At 36.9% G+C, this 20,579-nt stretch overlaps 2 protein-coding genes across 2 annotated transcripts; one reads left to right on the top strand and one right to left on the bottom strand.

The window, feature by feature from the left end:
- The first annotated feature begins 1,025 nt into the window (after positions 1-1,025).
- Positions 1,026-11,644, top strand: si:ch211-214p13.7 (uncharacterized). The gene is made up of 3 exons (XM_056241992.1): positions 1,026-1,104; positions 1,408-1,448; positions 11,411-11,644. The coding sequence occupies exons 1-3, from the start codon at positions 1,026-1,028 to the stop codon at positions 11,588-11,590; spliced, it is 300 nt and encodes a 99-aa protein (XP_056097967.1). The 3' UTR covers positions 11,591-11,644.
- A 2,493-nt stretch (positions 11,645-14,137) lies between these two features.
- si:ch211-214p13.9 (cell surface glycoprotein CD200 receptor 1-A) lies at positions 14,138-19,937 on the bottom strand. Its single transcript, XM_056240990.1, has 6 exons — positions 19,601-19,937; positions 16,648-16,950; positions 16,089-16,367; positions 14,993-15,110; positions 14,816-14,879; positions 14,138-14,702 (listed from the first exon to the last, which is right to left on the bottom strand). The coding sequence occupies exons 1-6, from the start codon at positions 19,668-19,670 to the stop codon at positions 14,610-14,612; spliced, it is 927 nt and encodes a 308-aa protein (XP_056096965.1). The 5' UTR covers positions 19,671-19,937; the 3' UTR covers positions 14,138-14,609.
- Positions 19,938-20,579: the final 642 nt, after the last annotated feature.

The raw sequence follows: 20,579 nt of genomic DNA, 5'->3' as shown, positions 1-20,579 counted from the left end.
GACTTTCTTTTGCAATCTGCTTAGCTATAAGTTCTTATGGTCAATCAATAACACAAAGCAGATCATGGTAAGAGTAGGCTATTATTTATATAATTTATGTACGGTGTGGTCTTGAAGGAAATGCTTCACTTCCTGTGCCTAACAAGCATCAACTGTCAGAAACCAAATATCACATCTTTGAACAGACTTAGACGGTATGAATAATTGTGTTATTAGCATTTAAATATGTATGTATGTGAACATACATACATACATTCAAACATACATATAAAGAGGAATTAACAACAATTCATAGATAGTTTTGAGGAACTTGTTTTTCAACTACTCATCTAAATGAAAGAATATATCCGACACTGTATTGCCTGTTTTTCCTGTTGACAGCTATTTGCATATGACATGTGGAAGATTAGTGAAAAAATAAAATAAAAAATTAAACAGATCAGTTTCAGAAAAGCTGTCGTGGAATAACACATAACACACACAAATTAGACATATATGAGATAGCAAAATGACCACTAATAGAGTTTTAAACGCGCACACATGAAACCGAACGTGTCTTCGTTTCATGCACCAGGAGGCAAATGAAAACCACAGAACACAGGAAATACAAGCGAAATACAAACCGCCTGTTGTTTGACTGCTTTACACTGAATCAGTCTCTCTATCCCTCTCTTGTTTTACTATTTCTGTCCTTTCACATCTTATTCTGTCTGATTGGCAGGTTGGAAACTCTGGGTTCAGACCACACTTGCAGTTTCAGCAGTCTGCAATTTGTGGTTGTAGCTTAAGTATTTATACTGCGGCAAACAAACCATATTGAGCTTGTTGGAACTATGGGCAATTTAAGTAGCAAGCGAAGGTAGGTCATCTGTAGAGCTTGATGATTTACTTAGATTATGTACTAGAAGTCTATTCAGGTTCTGTTTTATTATTAATATTATTATTATTATTGGGAATTATTAAGTAATCTAAGTTATGTTGTAAAGTCTACTGGCTGAGTGCTACTTTTTCTAAATGTTTCGGAAATGGAAAATTGCATTGTGCATGTGACTTTATATAATTTACATATTTTTATCCTCAGGAAGAAGAAAATTGAAAGCGCTGGTAAGAGAATTTACTCTGATAATAATATATATTCTGAAATAGCATGTTCCAGCTAATGCATTAATAAGGAAGTTCCTTTTTACTTGAGTAGGCAAACCTTTGGCAGAGATTCAAGCATGCATTTAGTTTTATGTCAAAGTTCATGTGGTTCACACATAACGCAGCACTTCTGTAGCTGACAGTCAATTTTGTGAGGATGTACATTCAAGGACAGCTATGATAGGCTACTCATTGTGTACAATGAATGGCTACATTGTGAAGTGACTAATTTATTGACATGTAATTTGTATGTTTTTTTTTTAGAAGATAATGACAATCAGAGAGCAACAGCAGCCGACACACGGGTAAGAATGCCAATAATTCATAATGTTAGGAGTTTAATAGAGTGTTTATTTGACTCTTAAAGGGTTAGATCACCTACAAATTCTGTCAGTAAATACTCACCCTCATGTTGTTTCAACCCCGTAAGACTTTCGTTCATCTTCAGAACACAAATTAAGATATTTTTTATGAAATTTGAGAGCTCTCACTCCTCCATAGGCTGCTAGGTAATTGCATCTGCCGGCCCATAAAAGTTAGTAAAGACATCGTTAAAATAGTCAAGTGACTACAGTGGCTCAACCATAAGTTTATAAAGTGACGAGAATACTTTTTGTGAATACTTTATTGAACTATTCCTTTTCTTCCATGTGGGCCTCTGACGTGAGAGCGCCACGACACATGCGTAAGAACTGAGAAGATGACGCTCGCGATCATTTGATGGGAAAGTGCGAAAGGTAAGCCATTAATTTTGCGGGATTGGTAAGGCACTTTTACGTTTTCTCGTTGGTTTCTTACGATTCGGACATCCAGGAAATGCACACTTTAGAACCATTTTAAACACTACATCGAGACCCATCTGCGTCATCTTCTCAGTGCTCGCGCATGCGTCGTGGCGCTCTCGTGAACTCACGTCAGAGTTCTACTAAAATAATACATTTAAACTGTACAATTAAAATGATATTTTCATTTTATATACATGTATACAGTATGTAGCCCTTTTACATCTACTGATGTTCAAACTCGCACATCTGATAACATCATGTTAAAACACGAGGGCATTAGTTTAGATCTTTGTCAGTTTCATCATAGGTATTTTTGGCTTGTTTTGCATTTTGGGCAAAAATTGGAGTCTTTTTAATGTAGTATTCAAATGACAAACATTTAGTCACAGTGTTTTTTCCTGTTTCTCCAAATGATGCTACCAATGTGACAGAAATAGAATCCAGGTGGGAAAGTATGTCAAAGCGAATGACTTGAGGTGAAACTTACGTAACTTACGATAAATTTATGATGCTGGTACGCCTAGATTAAATAAATAGAAACCTTGAATGCGATCAATGTAAAGTTCATAATTTATATATTTTACAACATTGATAAAAGCATATAAATTATGTCTGGATTACCCTAATAGAAATCTTATTCTTCAGTGCAGTCAATGTCAAATTCATAAATAATGAATACAGTAATTTAGAAAAAAATGCACACTGTACAATTACTTACTTGGGATATTAGCTCATTAAAGAATACTGCTGACCTCAAGCCTTTAGGGAATACATAGACCATGTAATTGTATGAGTTGAATCATTAAATTTGAGCTGTAATTTTTCTATTGTGTAAAATTGGATTGGATTTGGTTTTTTTTTGGGGGGGGGGGGGGGGGGGGGTTGGAAAAGTAAGACAGACAAGAATAGGACATTTCGGAAAGGAGCAGCATGTTCCTCTGAAATAGCAGAGACTGGGGGCAGCAGTGAAGGGGTGCTTTTCTGTTACAAGCATCTGAAAAGAACAGCATGCCCCTTACAGGAGAAAAGTATCATCAAAGCGGTGCTCTTCTGTTACAAGCAGCTGAGAAGAGTAGCATGCCCCTAAATGCAGATACCTGAATGAGGCAACAAGATTTAAATTCACTCTAAGCCTGGTCAAAATGTGGATGTTTCTTTTCTCTCACATTGTATTCCTGAGATAAAAATATGGATGACCCAAAACTTTTTGTGCCTTAATAGTGATAAGACTGAGGTCTTGCTTATTGGCTCATCAGCTTTGTAAAGCTGGTACACTAATGTTAACCGGAGATGGCTCTGTTTTGGAGTTCCAAACGAAATAAAAAAAAATACATGTTATATTTTATTCGAGTTTGTCTTTGACCCACATGTGCAATATATTGTTAAGAATTCCTTTTTTCATTTTAGAAATATTGCTAGAATTTGTCCTATGCTATCTTTTCCTATGACTGAGAGGCTAATCAATACTTTTGTTTTTTCCCACATTGACTACTGCAATGCACTTCTTGCTGGGGTTACTAAAATCACACTCAACAAATTGCAATGTCTGCTAAATTCTGCTGCTAGGATCCTGACTGGAGTCAGAAGAAATGAACACGTTTCTCCAATACAGTCCTTGCACTGGCTCCCGGTCAGGTTCCGCGTTGATTTTAAAATCCTTATGCTCACATATAAGGCACTGCATTGTCTGCCCCCTCAGTATCTGTCTGCGCTTTTTTAACTGTATCCCCAAGCGTCATTTGCGTTCCCCTGGTCTTTTGGCTGTTGACACAGACACGTTTACGATCTGTAGGGGACAGGGCTTTCTAATCCTATGCTCCTTCCTTCTCATATTTTTTAGCTTAGCTTTTTCTTGATGGTTTTAATTATTTTGTATTCCAGCGTGTTCTTATGTTTTTTGTACATTTACATTTAGTCATTTAGCAGACGCCTTTGTCCAAAGCGACTTACAAATGAGGATTAAAGCAAGCCATCGTGAAAAGGCAAAAACAACGCAAGAAGTGCTCAAAATACAATGTTCAGCCATTGCACAGAGTAGCATAAGCCAGACAAGGGAGGATTAAAGGAAAATTAACGATTTTTTTTTATTTTTATGAGGCTAAGTGCTCACGGAAGAGATGAGCGTTCAGCTGTCTTTTGAATGTTGTCAGAGATTCTGCATTCCGGGTGCGGGAGGGGAGATCATTCCACCAGCATGGAACCATGAATGAGAATGTTCTGGAGAGTGATTTTGTGGCTCTCTGTGATGATACCACGAGTTGTCGCTCATTGACCGATTGTAGGCTTCTGGTAGGGATGTAGATTCGTAGGAGCGAGTGAAAGTAGGAGGGAGCTGAGCCTGTGGTAGACCTGTAAGCAAGCATCAGTGCCTTGAACTTGATACGAGCAGCGAGTGGTAGCCAGTGCAGAGAGATGAAGAGAGATGAACGTGGGCCCCTTTGGGCTTGTTGAAGACAAGACGTTCTGAATCATTAGTAGAGGTTTAGTTGCACATGATGGAAGTCCAGCCAGAAGAGCATTGCAGTAATAAAGCCTAGAAATAACCAGGGCCTGGACGAGAAGTTGTGTTGCATGCTCAGTTAGGAAAGGCCTGATCTTCCTGATGTTGTGCAGTGCAAACATGCATGATCGAGCTGTCTTTGTAATGTGGTCTGTGAAGGTCAGCTGGTCATCAAATATTACTCCAAGATTTCTGACCGACCTTGATGGGGTGATTGATAATGAATCTATCTGGATAGTGAAGTCGTGCTGTAGAGACTGATTGCCAGGGAGGACGAGAATCTCAGTCTTTGGCAGGTTGAGCTGCAGGTGATGTTCCTTCATCCATGCCGAGATGTCCGCCAGACAGCTTGAGATACGTGCAGCTACTGTCGGATCATCTGTTTGAAATGAAAGGAAGAGCTGTGTGTCATCAGCATAGCAATGGTAAGAGAAGCCATGTGCATGTATGATGGGTCCCAGTGGTGTGGTGTAAATGGAGAAGAGGAGGGGTCCAAGAACGGAACACTGAGGAAACCCTGTGGTCACTTGATGTGCTTTGGATACCTCGCCTTTCCATGCGACCCTGAAGGACCTACCTGTGAGATAGGACTCAAACCAGTGGAGTGGAGTTCCTGTGATGCCCAATGATGAGAGGGTGGACAGAAGGATCTGATGATTCACAGTGTCGAAGGCAGCAGACAGATCAAGGAGGATGAGAACTGATGATTTGGAAGCAGCTTTTGCGATCCGTAGGGCTTCTGTGACCGACAGTAATGCAGTCTTGGTTGAATGCCCTTTCTTGAAGCCAGATTGGTTGACATCCAGCTGGTTGTTCTGAGACAAGAATGGATGGATGAATTATCGATCACAGCATTGGGAGATGGGCTAATACCTTCCAACGCTGAGGACTTGGCTGGGCTCCCACCTTCGGGTGTGGAAGCCCAGCCCATGTTCGATGCTGAGTTTGTGGCCATGCATGCCCGAGCCACCGTAAACATCAGGCTAGAGGGGAATTATCTGCCCTGTCCCATTCGCGCTTAGGTGATTGGGATCGGAGCGCGACGCACAGCTGCGCCCTGCCCCGGTGCCCTTCTTCCCGGAAGTGGATAAGAGCTGTTGGCTCTTCCATCTTCACTACCCTCAACAGTGGGGCAGCCAGGGGATACATGGAGGTTCCTCAGGTGGAGGCAAAACAGCACCATCTGGCAGGTCCATCAGGCCTAAGCTCCAAAAGAGCTGCACACAGGTATTTCTGAGCCATTATTGATGCAGGAACTGTGCTTGGCGACCGACCTTGTTTTCCGAGTGACGAAGGTCATGGCAAGGGCTCTCGGCCATGCAATGTCGACCATGGTTGCCCAGGAGCACAATCTCTGGCTCAACCTTGTTGAAGGGAATGCCGACATTGTGGAAGCTGACAAAGACACCACCCATCTCGCAGGGTGGCCTCTTCAGCAAAGCAGTTCTCGGCAGTATAGCAGTAGACGAAGGGTATTAATCACATCTTGCCTCACCAAGATTCCTCTGAATTCAAGTCGCAGAGGCCCCACACCCCGTCTGCTCGTAGCCGAGGGTGTCCATCTGCGGCTGCCACACCTGCTCCACCACAGACTGAGCCTAAACCCGGGCCGCACTGTCAATCAAGCCGCCCGCAGGAAGGCGATGCTGCCCGTTCGTCAGGCGAGTGCCAAGAACCCTGGGTAGCACTTCCCAATCCTCGCACTGGCTCATCAGGACAGTCAGACTTGGCTATACGATTCAGTTTGCCAGGCACCCGCCCAGGTTCAGTGGTGTCCTATTTAACTCGGTGGCAGGCAAAGATGGCCCTGTCCTGCATGCAGACATTGCAGTCCTATTGGCGAAGGATGCAATAGAGCTCAGATGAAGGGTTTCAACAGCCCATAGTTTATTGTGCCAAAAAAAGGCGGTGGGTTGCAACCAATGTTAGACCTTCAACTTTTGAATTGGGCCCTGCACAAGCTCCTGTTCAAGGTGTTAACGCAGAAACACATTTTGATATTGTAGCAAATTAGCTCTATGAAATATGAATAATCAATTATAACTTGTTATAATTGATTATGAATATTTGGATCAGTTAATCGGGTTAACTTGATGTAGCTACATTGACATTACAACCAATTACTGGGTTCACCCCGTGAACACTCAATATGGGTTATTAATTGATTAATAGAAATGTACATTTCCAGGGCATGGGAAATGTCTTTCTTACTAAGTACTACTAAGAGCAAGTAGACAAGATCTATGATTAGTGACTCCAGATATGAGCTTGAGACACGGACACCTTTACGTTTGACATGAACAAGATTTTATTAACTAGACTAAACATTTAAACTATAACATACACATACATATACATGCATACAGTTTACCAAGGGAAAGAGAGCTGAAGCAGAATACAGGAAAGGAAGAAGTTATAGCATTGTTTAAAGTTCAGCAGATCAACAGCCTGAGCAAACTATCAGTTTAGTTCTAACACGCCCTTCTTAAAAAGGGGTAAGGATACTTAATGTATCAAATAATGAGACTAAGTTTGATACTTGCATGTCTCGCCCATTTGAATTAAACTGTCCTGATGCAATTTGTTGAGGCTCCAGTTGATCTTTACTGATGTGGTCTTGATGAGAGAGAACCAGTGGGAGTCAGAGGATCTTTGGTGAATGGAAAGACAAGGCCGCAGTCTGGCGCAAGCTTTGGAGTCCTTGGGGGACTTCTAGTTCAGCATCATCTTCACATTAGGGGTGTATTCACACCAGGAAAGTCCTATAGTTCACTTGCTTTGGTCCGGACCAAAACATTATTTTTTTTTTTTTTGGTACGGTTCGCTTTCACACTGCTCTTTTTGCAAGTGAACCAAAATTTGTAAAAAAAAAACACACGTGTGCTAAGGTCGTCCATTCATTGGACAAGGATTCTCAAGTAGGGAAATCAGGAAGTGCAAAAAATGGTAAAATAGACTGCATTTATATAGCGCTTTCACAGACCCAATGGCCACCAAAGCGCTTTACATATTGCCTCACATTCACCCATTCATACACCGACGGCGGTGTCAGCCATGCAAGGCGCCATCCAGCTCGTCGGGAGCAACTGGGGTTAGGTGTCTTGCTCATGGACACCTCGACACTTGGTCAGGTGGAACCGGGGATTGAACCACCAACCTTCCGGTTTGTAGACAACTTACATGAACCACTGAGCCAGTGCCGGCCCCATGCTGAGCCAAAAAAGGCTCAGCATGGAGATATTTCGTACAGCAATATTTGTTATTTTACTAATTTTGTGTTATTCTGTACAAACGCAATATGAAGAAACTAATGAGTATCATATGATACAATGTCATCATCTATACGATGTTGTAATTCGGATTTTGAGAAGACGACGATGTGCTGCAAGACGGTTCCGGCGGAGAGAACATGCTCTCATGTGCGCCTACCATGGCATGCTGACAGTGGCACTGCGCAGAAGACGGATAAGGTATAAAGTTTTCATTCATAGAGAGGGGCTATGTTCATAGCGCAGTGCTTTCTTGCAATTGGGTCGGTTCATGTTCACACCGTAAACGAACCGTACCAGAGTTCGTTTGGAACCGTACCGAGACCACTTCTTCAGCTGGGTCTCGGTTCGGTTGTTTGGTCCGCACCCGAGTTCGATTGCTGTATTCACACCTGCCCAAAAGGTCCGCACCAAGGGGGGAAACGAACTAGAGTTCGATTCAATCGAACCAAACAAGGCAGGTGTGAATACACCCTAGGACTTCTCAGGAAGGACCAAGAGAGTAATAGAGCAAGAGGCTAAGAGAGCAAGCGACTATAGAGCTAAGAGCTAATCTTGTGATCAGTGATTTTTTAAAGCGTGAAGATGTCACATCCTCTGGAGGTGTGTGAGCCAATACGGAGCTGTCTCTTTGGAGGGAGTTTTTAAGACCCTTTGTGTTCTGGCAGGGCATTTGAATGTTTAATTTCATTGGGTGTTTACGAAAAGAATCTTCAAGATTCTTATAATACTAATGCGTCATAACGTTAGCAAAATGTAATGTAAATTAACAAATGGGGGACGAAGATTGGAGTTTATAGAGACCAAACATGCCACACATATGATTTTGGTTGACCACAGTATGCAAAGTCTGAAACATTAACCCAATAGAGTTTACAAGAAAACATAGGCCAAACTACATAAAAGGAAAATCATGAGAAGGGAAAATTAGAAACATGTTTATAAATTTTTCAAGTGGCTATATATATATATATAGAATATATAGGATTAACAGGTTTTATTTCTCCTCAGTAAGAATTAAGTGAGTGTCACAGCCCTCTACACATTCCTTTTGGGGGTCGTAAACTCTTATCAGTCTTAAGGTGTCCTGTAACAGGACAATGGGTTCTGCCAGTGTTGGCTTCATTTATGATGTTAGTTTTTTGGGGGGAAGTTTAATAGACCTTTGTTGGGAGAGTGAGTTTGCTGGATTATTCATTAAATATAATGAATAATTAGTGTGTGTCTGATTGGTCCAGATGCTACAAGATGCATTCGCCAACAAACTTGAGACTTGAAGGATGCGCACTTCCATGTTTCGATTTTGCCTCAACACAGACCTTTTCTTCGGGTTGCTTTCGAGGGTCAGGCGTACCAGTGCCTGAAAATAAACACGAAAAGGCCTGTATAGAACACGAAAGTGTGTTAAACTTGAAGCGGTGTAAGAAATAAAGCCAGCAAACAAAACATTAAATATCACCTGCAGAATGTTTTGCTTCCCTTTTAACTGACATGATCTTTCATTAACGCTGCAGGAAGCAATTGCATAAATCGAGATAACATCAGTTTTATTCTTGTGCACGCACTAAAACACAGACAGTTCTGTTTGTTGGTGGAAGAATGTGAGCGTGCAGAACTGCTTGTGTTTCAGTGCATGCGGATGAAATAAAACCATCCTTAACATTTCTCTGCCGACTGTCTCTGCGCGCTTCAACTCTCAATGTACTGAGCAACTGCTCCTGATGTAAAACGCAATTAAATGGTTTGGTGTCCGCCATTACGCTGCAGATTTAAATGTCACGCATGAATTGAAATTATTTTAAAACATTTTACGTTGTTACTTTTCATGCAGTTAACGTTTCTGAATTTATTTCACATTTCAACTTTTTGTGTAATTTTTGAGGACTGGTCAGGGTCATTTTAATAATTTGTTTAATAATTCATAATATTTTGACAGTCCACATTTCAAGTGCAAAGGGCCAGTAGAGTAGCATTAATGGGAAAAGTGTACTACAGTGCATTGGAGTGTAGGTGGTCAAAGGTTTAGCTTCGGCAGTTACGGTATTTTCAAGTCATGTCAGAAAGAACGTATTCATGAGATAAAATGCACATGAACATCAGCACAACTTGTAATTATGAGTTTTGGAAACTTTGGATTTTCATAAGAGTTTCCGAGTTAGGTGCGTGATGGTGAGAAAACATGTCAGAGGCAATGGATGCAGAGTCTGCCTTAGTGAAAACACATGCAAATAGAAAAACACCCTGCAAATTAAGAAAACATCTTCATTAGTTTCACAACACATGTGTGCTCCAAATACTCACAACAAAACCAAATACAGAAACGTTTTTAAAAAAAATTTAAAATAAAGAACATGAGGGTAAGATATTAATCTATACATCAGTTACATTGTACAGATTTTGGCATATTATGTTTAAATAAGTTTCATAGGAAATGTTAGGTAATGCAGGGTCCAAAGATGAGACGGCACGTTTTAAAGTTCAGACACTCACACACAGATAGGCTATATAACGCGTATTTTGAAAACTTAAAATGTATATTTATTTGCAACAGTTATGTTAACAGGAATAATAAGAAATGTCTGTCATAAGAACAGCTTCAGCTGATGGACACCGTGCTGCATTGTCATGGGAACATCCCAGGTGAAAATAATGAGGAAATGACGTTGTCTTTCGTTGCTCCCTTCACCAAGTGCGTTCCAAACGGCTACATAATGGCACACAAGTGCCCTACTTTCTTAATATTAAGCCTGTGTTCAATATCACTATTAGTAAGGATAGTATGATCACTGTATAATTGAAATGCAAGATATTTAAAGTGTACCTAAAGTATACTTAATTGCAATAGTTTCACTTTAGCACAATCAAATATACTTCAGTATATATATATATATATATATATATATATATATATATATATATATATATATATATATATATAGCACTATTTCCGGATAACTGAAGTGCATCAAGTACAAAATAAGTTGTTTCAATTTAGCAAACTTTAAGTATACCTATTTAGTATACTAAAAATACAATTGCAGGGTATTTATATTAAGTACATAAATATGTAAATGTATTTGTACTTAGCATAAAATAAATGTATTTAAAATACATTTTAGTATATTTATTTTTCACTGGGGGAACTAACAAGGAAAAATAATTCTAATGCATTTATTAATTTTAGTTAATGGCAATTTCTACATTTACTGATACATTACTTTTAACATTATTTAATCAACCTGAGGTGACATAAACTAACAATGAACAGTTGTATTTTTATTAACTAACTTTAACAAAGATTAATAAATACTGGAACAAATGAGTTACTCATTGTTAGTTCATTTTAGTTAAGGCATTAACTAATGAAACCTTATTGTAAAGACATTTAACCACAAGGTGACAACACCCTGATTTATTCTGCCTCTTTAAGCCACACAATATGATAAAAATCCATATACAACTCTTTTTTTTTCAAGGAAGTTGTAGTAAACAAACAATAAATAATAAATCAATAAAGTTTTAATAAGAAAATGTTGAACAGTTTGATTCTAGCTCAAAGTTCACAGTTTCTCTGACAATAACCCATTGTTATACATAGAGCTGTGGCCTTAGTCACACACTAACGCAATGGATACTGACATTTTTTTCAAATGCCGGTTAAAAGACTTCCTCAATCATAATTAACAGGCTTGTGTTTTCTTTCTGACCCACAGACAGAAGATGTCCTCTATGCCTCTATTGACCACACTACCATCAATCCAGAAAGGCCTATTCGAGACTTGGAGGACAATGATTGTGATTATGCCGTTGTAAAGCTCCCTCAAAAGACAACAGACATGGCCAAGCAAAAAAGCAGTGAGGACTGTTCAGATGATTATGTGCTCATGGGCTGAGCATTGAAATGCTTATTGTGGCTGAAATCAGCACATTCGGCCAGAATGGACACCTGAGATAGACAAACACAACTTTGAGCGCTTGTTGACTTTGTATAGGTTGAAATGATATTCAGGGTTTTTAATTATTATTATTATTCATTTTAATTAATTTATGGAGGTTTTCATTTAATGTTTTTTTCCTCACTGCATATTTACAACATTAAGTATAACATATTAAAGATTTTTTATATTTTGATGCATTGTAAGTAATAACTGCATTTATGTGCACAGTGAATAAAAGTGCATATTATGTTTATCTTCATGTATGTGATATATAAATTTGAATAATGAAACTTAAGAGAGATTTATATTTTTCTAATGATTCCTAGTTCTCAGTCATCAAAGAATCCAATGTGTTTGGTATGATGAATAAATTATTCATTTAAAAACACTGTAAAAAGAAACTTTTGCTTGACTTGTGTAACATTTTTAATTTTATCAACTCGAAATAAAAAGCTGTATTATTGAAATAAAGTTAAGTTAAGTGTCAACTTGTATATTTGGTTATCACAAGAAGTTAAATCCAGGAAAATCATTATAACGCAAAATTTTAAGTTGTAAGAAAGTTAAAAACTTGAGTGAAACAACAACAGGGCTAGTTGTCACATGTGTCGTGTAAATAACTACAGGTCCAATTAGATGATGATTTCTAAGATGCATTTAAAAAACTTAAGTTATTGTTTAGTGAATTATGTCATCCAAACTAAAATTCTAGTATCATATGTTGGGTAAACAAGTGAACAAAATGAACCACACTGACATATAATCAGACAAAATACATGTATAAGGAACATTTTTTAACTGTACTTTTAATAAATGCCAGGGGCAATAATAGGGCAAGTATTCATACGCATTTCGTATGTTGTAATTTTATAATAGTACTGTCATTGTATTTTAGTTTCATCAACAATTTGTGCTTTTAACTTTTAAAAAGCCTAAAATGGACAGTCTATTAGCAGAGTATGTTGTGACAACTTTCCCCACATGTGACATGCCTTCAGTAAATTGTATCTTTTTTTAGTCAATATGGTAGAAATGTCCAAATAGCTTTTTTGTATCAAAGCCAAGAAATGTACCTGTACAATAAAAGAAATCTACCATGAGAAATATTCACTGAAGTAAAAATTGTGAGAAGTAGCCTTAAGAAATTTACTCAATATATAGAGTTAAGATTTAATCATGATGACCGAATATTTACTTTTTGCTATGTTTTACACCCGTTAATGTATAGCTTTAATAAAACTTATTCAGAGCAGCGCCATGACAGGTATGAAGGCGAGGCTGTGAGGGAAAGACTCATACAGTGTTTTCAATGGCATCCGCTAAAAAGCTGTATAACTCCAAGATCACTTATAATGTCGTCTGGAGTTTTTTTTTGTCTTCCTAGAAAGGTATTTTTGCAGTGTTTCGTCAGCAGAACAATCCAAAAACACATTAAATAACACAACCCATGAAAGAGATATACGTCTATCCCTCAGGCTCACGGCGATGCTGTGAATAAGGTCTATAGGGGTTTCGTATACTATCAATAAACAACCACAAGAGGGAGCAATCTGCTTTTCGAGTTGTATGCTATGTAGAGTGTGATAGTAGAAGTAGATTGTGAGACAAAGGTACAACGCTTTAAAATCTAGTTCTTGGGGAATCCCACGACAACATCAAAAAAGATGTTGATCGGCATCCCACCAGTTTCAGTTTCTGCAGGAGTATCTGTGTGATATCTGAGGGCGTACCTGATCTTCTGTTTCCAGTTACAAGCATTTAGATACTATAGGTATACAATTACCCCTAAGTTTCCACATCGTTCCACTGAATCATTCTGAATCAAGGGGACAGTGTGACTGAGTGGGTCTGACTCGCCATCACCTGACCACAAATCTCACAATGTTACATTCTTATGTAACACTGAGTTAAAAGCAGTTAACAAGTCACATACTCAATATTTATCATTGATCAATTGTGGCCTATTAGAAAGGCCTATTTTTACAGATACAACCAACATCATTGGTTAAAAAAAAAAACTCTACACTCGTAATGCCTCTTACTGTCTATGGTTCCACGAAGAACCTTGAACATCCATGGACCAAAAGGGATGCCATAAGTACCATTTTTGGTTCCCCAAAGAACCTTTTAATAAACAGTTCTTAAACTAAGCATGTTTTTCTTGACGTGAAGAACATTTTATCAGTCAACAAAAATATACAATAAAAAGGATGTTTTTTACTGTTAAGAACCTTTTGTGCAATGAAAAGGCACAATGGATGTTAAAGGTTCTTTACGGAATCATAAATGCCAATAAAGAACCTTTATTTTTAAGTTTCAGTGGAAAAATGTTATTTAGATTATTAAAATGGATCTTTTAAGAATTGTTCTCTGGAACATTCTTTTAATGGCACACAAATGGTTCTTCTATGACAAAAAAACACTTATTTGGAATTTTTTTAAAAGGTTGACTTGATTGTATTAAACTCAAAGACCAAATAGAACATATGCAATACTGCAATGTGAAGGGATAATAAAATGTATTTACATAATTTGAATTCTGTGCAATATTTAAAAACTTTAGTATTGTTAGCGGACAATGGGTTGATTTTGACCTTTTACTCTCAGAAAGGAAAGATATATGTACAAACGTGAAAAGAACGATTTGTACAAATGATTAATATCTAACCAGGCACTGTGTCTACAAATCTACATATTAGTGAAATCACTGATTCTGAAGTTGTCCCAGTCATTCTTCATCATATACTGAGACAAATGTTCCTCTGTCACTGTCTTTCACGATTTGACTCGGTGTGACTTTTGTTCCTCAGTCAGGCGCTGTTTGCTTTGGGGATGCTCTCATGAGATGACTGCTTTTCCACTAGTATTGTTTTCAATGTGCAATTTTAACCACAGAAATGTCTTTGCCCTCTTAATTTTCAGTGCTCTTCTGGTATCCTGTTTCATCATGAAAAGTGAGTGTGTGTTGTGTCGGTTAGGCATTGAAGAGTTCAGCTGAGGAGTTGTAGATGGAATTGACTCGCTGTATATAACTTGCATAAGGTTCCACCTCTTCCACATCAGTAGGCTAAACACACAAACATATGCTTTAGTGAGCAATACAAAGCACTTTTACAATGGACCTTACATAGTGAATAACTGAGTATACAAAACAAACAGGATTTGACAGATATGTCTCACCTGGGGTGGTTTGTCTTCAGCTGGTGGTGAGATTTTGGATTTGCAGCAAAGCATCTTCAATGAACTAAAGAGAACACAAAGACAAATAGATATCGATAAGACATTTCTGTATCAATTAGTCATCATACCATGCAAAGTGATTCAACAGCAGTGAATCAAGGCAGTAAAACAACCCACCTTATGTGCTTGAGTTTCCTGCGTAGTAGGTAAACCCCGGCCAGAGACACAAGAATAAAACAAAAAGAACCAGATGATATGGCAATCATTTCCCATTTATATGTTCTTGTTTCTTTTCCTGAAGAGAGAGAAGATTATTTCCCTTGTAATAATAATTAATGTTAACAGGGTACATTTTATTTGAAGGTGTCCTTGTTACAGTGTAAATAATATTAAGTAACAACATGCACTTACTATAGATTTGGGGTTAGGATTAGGGTTTAGTTTAAGGTTAGTTGCATGTAATTATGCATAATTTACTGTTATTACTATAGCAAGTGCATGTAACATGTAACAAGAGCACTGTAAAATAAAGTGGTAACGTTACATGCAATATAGCAAAAAACATGTTTCACCCCCATTTGTTAAAAAATGTTAAGTAACACTTTACAATAATGCATACGTTAACAAACTAACTATGAGTGAAATATTATTACAGCATTTATTAACCTTTATTAATGTTAGTTGAGAAATTAGCATTAACTAAGAGTAATAAATGCTGTAGAAGTATTGGTCATTGTTAGCTCATGTTAAATAATTCATAAACTAATGTTAACAAATAAAACTTTATTGTAAAGTGTTTCCATAAAGTCTCTAATATTGTCAAAACCGATTTTTTTTTAAATACAAGCCACTGTACTAAATGTGGTCAAATTTGCTCCATATTTCATTGCAAAATATTTGCCAATTTGACCTTGTGGACTTCTAGAAAGTAGTAAACTCTCCTAAAAACTTTTTTTACACTCTGACTGGTTTATTTGTCCAATAACATGTCCAACAATGTATATACATGCATAAAATGAGAATTCTCTTATTTGTATGATGGTCAAGACCATTTTTACCACATCTGAAATGCTGTATTGTGTAAAACACCTTGATTTCTGTTTTATATAAAGCCTAATATTTATATGTATTTGTTTTCTTTGCTCATTATATGTCTCATTTCATATAAAGCTTATATCTGACACTGCTATGTCAAACTTCAAAAACAGAATTAACCACTGATCCACTTAAAAAAAAACAATTGTCAATTCCTTTTCAAATAAAGTGTGTTCACCTTGTGTTGTAATATGCAGTGTGCTCTTCTGTTGCAGAGGGCCGGACACAGAGGGGTATGACGCCACACAGCTGAGGTTACTGATGGTCACATCATCAGGAAGATGTACTCGATTCTCCATAATAAAAAACGTGTCAACCTTCTTGACTGAAGTGTTTTTGAAGGAAAAGTTCAAGGCAGGTTCCCAGTGAAGAGTGGGTTTCGTCTTTTTATATGTGGCCTCACAGACAGCAATCCTCAGACCATTTTCAATGTCCAGATGAGTTTTCAGGCGGGTAACTTAAAAACAAAGAAATTTAATTTAATTTGAATATCGGTAAGATATCATCATTATATATTGTTGTCTTAATTGCTAATTCTAAATACTATTTTTTGTATAACAAATTGAATTCTTCACTGGTTCATGATGACTACAATGAAACAGAGAGATGTAAGTAATCTATCACTGGATGAAGGTAACATCAGTTGTTAGTGTTCAGTTAGTGGAATTTCACCTAACCTGTGTTTTAAAATGTTCAGTTTTTACAATAGTGTTGCAATAATTTGAAATTGTACTCACCGCTTACAGAGACATTTATAGATTTGCTTCCTCCTTTTATTGATAAATCACAATAGTAAAATCCTTCATCTTCCACTGAAATCTTGGGAATGAATAATGAAACTTCATTTGAAGTGTTGTATAGCCTCTTTCCATCATTACAAGTGTTGTCCAGTTTGGGTGCCAAACCAAGAAAACATTTTCTGCCCTGCATGCTGATGTTCCACACAATAAAAATTAATTCATTCCATTTGACATCAGTGACATTATTGGCACACCATAAAGACACATCGCTTCCCGCCACAAAGATCTGCTCTTTGAAATCTGAAAGAAAAAAAAAATATTATATAAATCAGATTAAATATTGGATTAGAGTAAAATATCTGTTTACTAAATAGATCAATAAAACCATGATCTGCAATTGAAATATTCAAGTAAATTAAAATATAATTCAAATATATACACGACTGGTCAAAAGTTTGAAATAATTAAACATTTTTAATGTTGTTAAAAAAGTATCTTATCTTCACCAAGTCTGTGTTAATTTGATTTAAAAAAATACAGAGAATAGTATAAACAATAGTATTTTGTGAAATTGTATTACAAATTGGTATTAATTTTTTTATATATATTTCTGTTTTCATATATAATTTAAATGTATTACTGTTGTAACAAAGCTGAATTTTCTGCATCATTACTCCAGTATTCAATGTGACAATTCTTCAGAAATCATTCTACTATTCCAATATTAATAAGAAACATGTTTTAAAAAGTGCTGCTGTATTTTTGGGTACATTGTGATACACTACCACTTAAAAGTAAGAATTAATAATTATAATACTTTTGTTATTTTAAGGAGGCATTATATTAATCAAAACGGACAGTAAAGACATTTATAATGTTACAAAAGATTTCTATTTCAAATAAATGCTGCTTTTAAATGTTCTATTCACCAAAGAATCCTGGAAAAAAAAATATTATGTTTTCAACATTAATAATAATAAGGACCATGATTAATAATTCAGTATTCATCAATAAATGATGAATCGTCATATTAGAATGATTTTACATGAGTAAATTACAATTTAAAATATATTCAAATAGAAAAACGTTATTTTAACATTACCGTAGTACATTACCGTTTTCACTGTATTTTTAATCAAATAAATGCAGCCTTGGTGAGCATAACAGACTTATTTCACAAACTATTTCAAAAAAAATTTATTTCAAACTTTTGACCAGGAGTGTAAAATATGGGTATTATAATGCATTAAAACATGGCAACACTTTACAATAAGGTTCATTAGTTAACATTAGTTAATGTATTAACTAACAATGAGCAATACATTTGTTGCAGTATTTATTAATCTTTGTTAATGTTAGTTAATAGAAATACAGTTCATTGTTTGTTAATGTTAGTTCACAGTGCATTAACTAATGTTAACAAATACAACCTTTGATTCTATTAACGTATTAGTAAATGTTGAAATTGATATTAACTAAGATCAATAAATGCTGAAGAAGTATTATGCTTAGTTCATGTTATAGTTCTAAGGTTAACTAATGAATATTGTAAAGTGTTACACAACTTTGCACTAAACTTATCTCTCCCAGCCATGCCAGACTAGTTTTATCCTTTGGTGTGTCATATCCCTTTTTTAACCCTAAAAATAGTTACAACACATACAGAAGCTCTATCTGAAAATAGATGTAACACAGTTGGCACTTTCCATCAATAGAGTTCACTTTGGCATCTCAAGACTTTTTTAAAGCATGAGAAGCAGTTTTTTTAAGAACTATGTTAGAGGAGTAATTATCTCAGCATAAAAAGCAGCTAGTTTAAAAACATCTAATGTGTGTATTCCCCCGCAAAATAGTGATTCTATAAACAGTTCATCAATGTGTTCCTACGGTCAAGATCCTCTCTCACCTTTTATGCGAGTATTCTGTTGTACCCTATTCATGAAAAGTGCCAGTTTATTTATATAAATGAAAAAAGTCAATTATAAAAGTGTATATTGTCTGACCTGTCAGTTTTTCAATGACATCCTCTTGATTCTGTTGTGATATGTGTTCTCCTAGGACAGTTAGTGCACAGCATGTTAGTAACCGGTTAATGTGAGCGCTCAGCACATGGAAACAATAATTCACTCAAGTGGGTATTCTAGTTCATTTTCGTTATATTACATTAGTAAGTGTGGGATATTGAAGGCTTAGTACATTTATTTGTCATATTTCTTGTTATTGTTAGTCAGAGGTGTACAGTTTTGTACAAAGATTAGACAAACATTTTTACTGTAGCACAAGAGGAACGAGCCCTAATTCTGAAGAATACGTAGTTTGAACACCTGGCCTGAAGCAACGACTCCCATACCACTCCATCAACGGCATTCAATGGCATTATTGTAAACAGTCACACCACAAATGTCATTTGGTTCCAAGTAAATGGTTACATTTACTGTTCTACATTTAGTTTCTTTTCAGGTGCTTCTGTCACCCTCAAAAACCTCAGCCACTCATCTCCCCCCACGAATCCCCCTGAGAGGAAGAGCGCTTCGTCATGGCATGTCCTCTCAAAATAGCAACAAACACATACAGAAACAAACACAAAGCCTTCACATGCACGTGATAGAACAGAGTCCTCATTCTGGTGTACATCCATTATGAGCTCCATTGAAGCAAAAGTTCACTGTAAATGTCTTAGCATTTTAAGTTCAAGAAACTAAAAGTAGACTTTTTCCAATTGATCAACTTCACACTTTCAATATACTTTGTCTGACTGAATTAAACAATTCAAAAATGTTCACCACCCAAGTATTTTGGGACACATAAATATGAATTTAATTCGAAATAAAATATCAAGTCAAGTGACATCTGCCAACAAGACTAAGCTAGACTAAGAAGGCCAACTCGTCTAAATAGGCCTAAAGATCTAAAGAGTATCACATTACAATTCAATTAAATTGAAACTCACCTCTTGTGTGACTTCTTGCCAAAAAGATGCTTAGGAGGACAACTACCGTCAACGTCTTACTGTTCGCCATCGCTACAGTACAAATCTCCGGTCAGACGCCTCTTCGCTCACCTTTAAATTGACTTTTTTCTCTGTACTCCCGGGTTATGCGCACTTCTATACTTGTAGTCAAAGTACCTTTTTCAAAAGCACTGAAATGCCAAGCATTCTCTTATTTTTTACAATAAACTTAGACTAACTTTATCAAAGTCTTAAGAATAAAGTAATACATGCTGATTCGTGGAGCGTCGGAAGTTTTTCACATCTGTTTATCTTTCTATCAGACTTCACTCTCTTTCCCTTCTCTGAGTTCTCCTCCTTTTGTTTCCTTCAGCAGTGTGACGCTGTTGTACACTCCTCCATTTTTTTTATCATTTCATATTCTTCTCCCACATGAAAATGCTGACTTCCTGTCTTGTTAACCACGGCAGTCATGTGAGAGCGTTGTCTTAGTGCAAGAAGACTGCAGTTTGGCAGTGTGTGATGTGTTGATAGTGATATGTATTGGTTAATTTTGGTGTTTTATCTAGGTGGTAGAACGAATAGAGTAATGTGACATTATAACATCTGCTGTAATATGATTCAAAAGTCAAGAGAGATCAAAAGGCTGTTTGCATCATTTCAATTGCCCAAAAGGGCCCATGTCACACCTCTGTTCATCTCACTGCACTGGCTACCACTCGCTGCTCGTATCAAGTTCAAGGCATTGATGCTTACTTACAGTTCTACCATCAGAACTTTCACTCGATCCTACGAGTCTACATCCCTACCAGAATCCTACGATCGGTCAATGAGTGACGGGTCGTGGGACCATCACAGAGAGCCACAAAATCACTCTCCAGAACATTCTCATTCATGGTTCCATGCTGGTGGAATGATCTCCCCTCCCTCACCCGGAATGCAGGATCTCTGACAACATTCAAAAGACAGCTGAAAACTC

Source organism: Rhinichthys klamathensis, unplaced genomic scaffold (assembly GCF_029890125.1).
Source record: "Rhinichthys klamathensis goyatoka isolate OS25496 unplaced genomic scaffold, OSU_Roscu_1.1 h1tg000021l_1, whole genome shotgun sequence".
In the NCBI taxonomy this organism is placed as follows: domain Eukaryota; kingdom Metazoa; phylum Chordata; class Actinopteri; order Cypriniformes; family Leuciscidae; genus Rhinichthys; species Rhinichthys klamathensis.
This window is presented reverse-complemented; position numbering and strand designations above follow the sequence as displayed.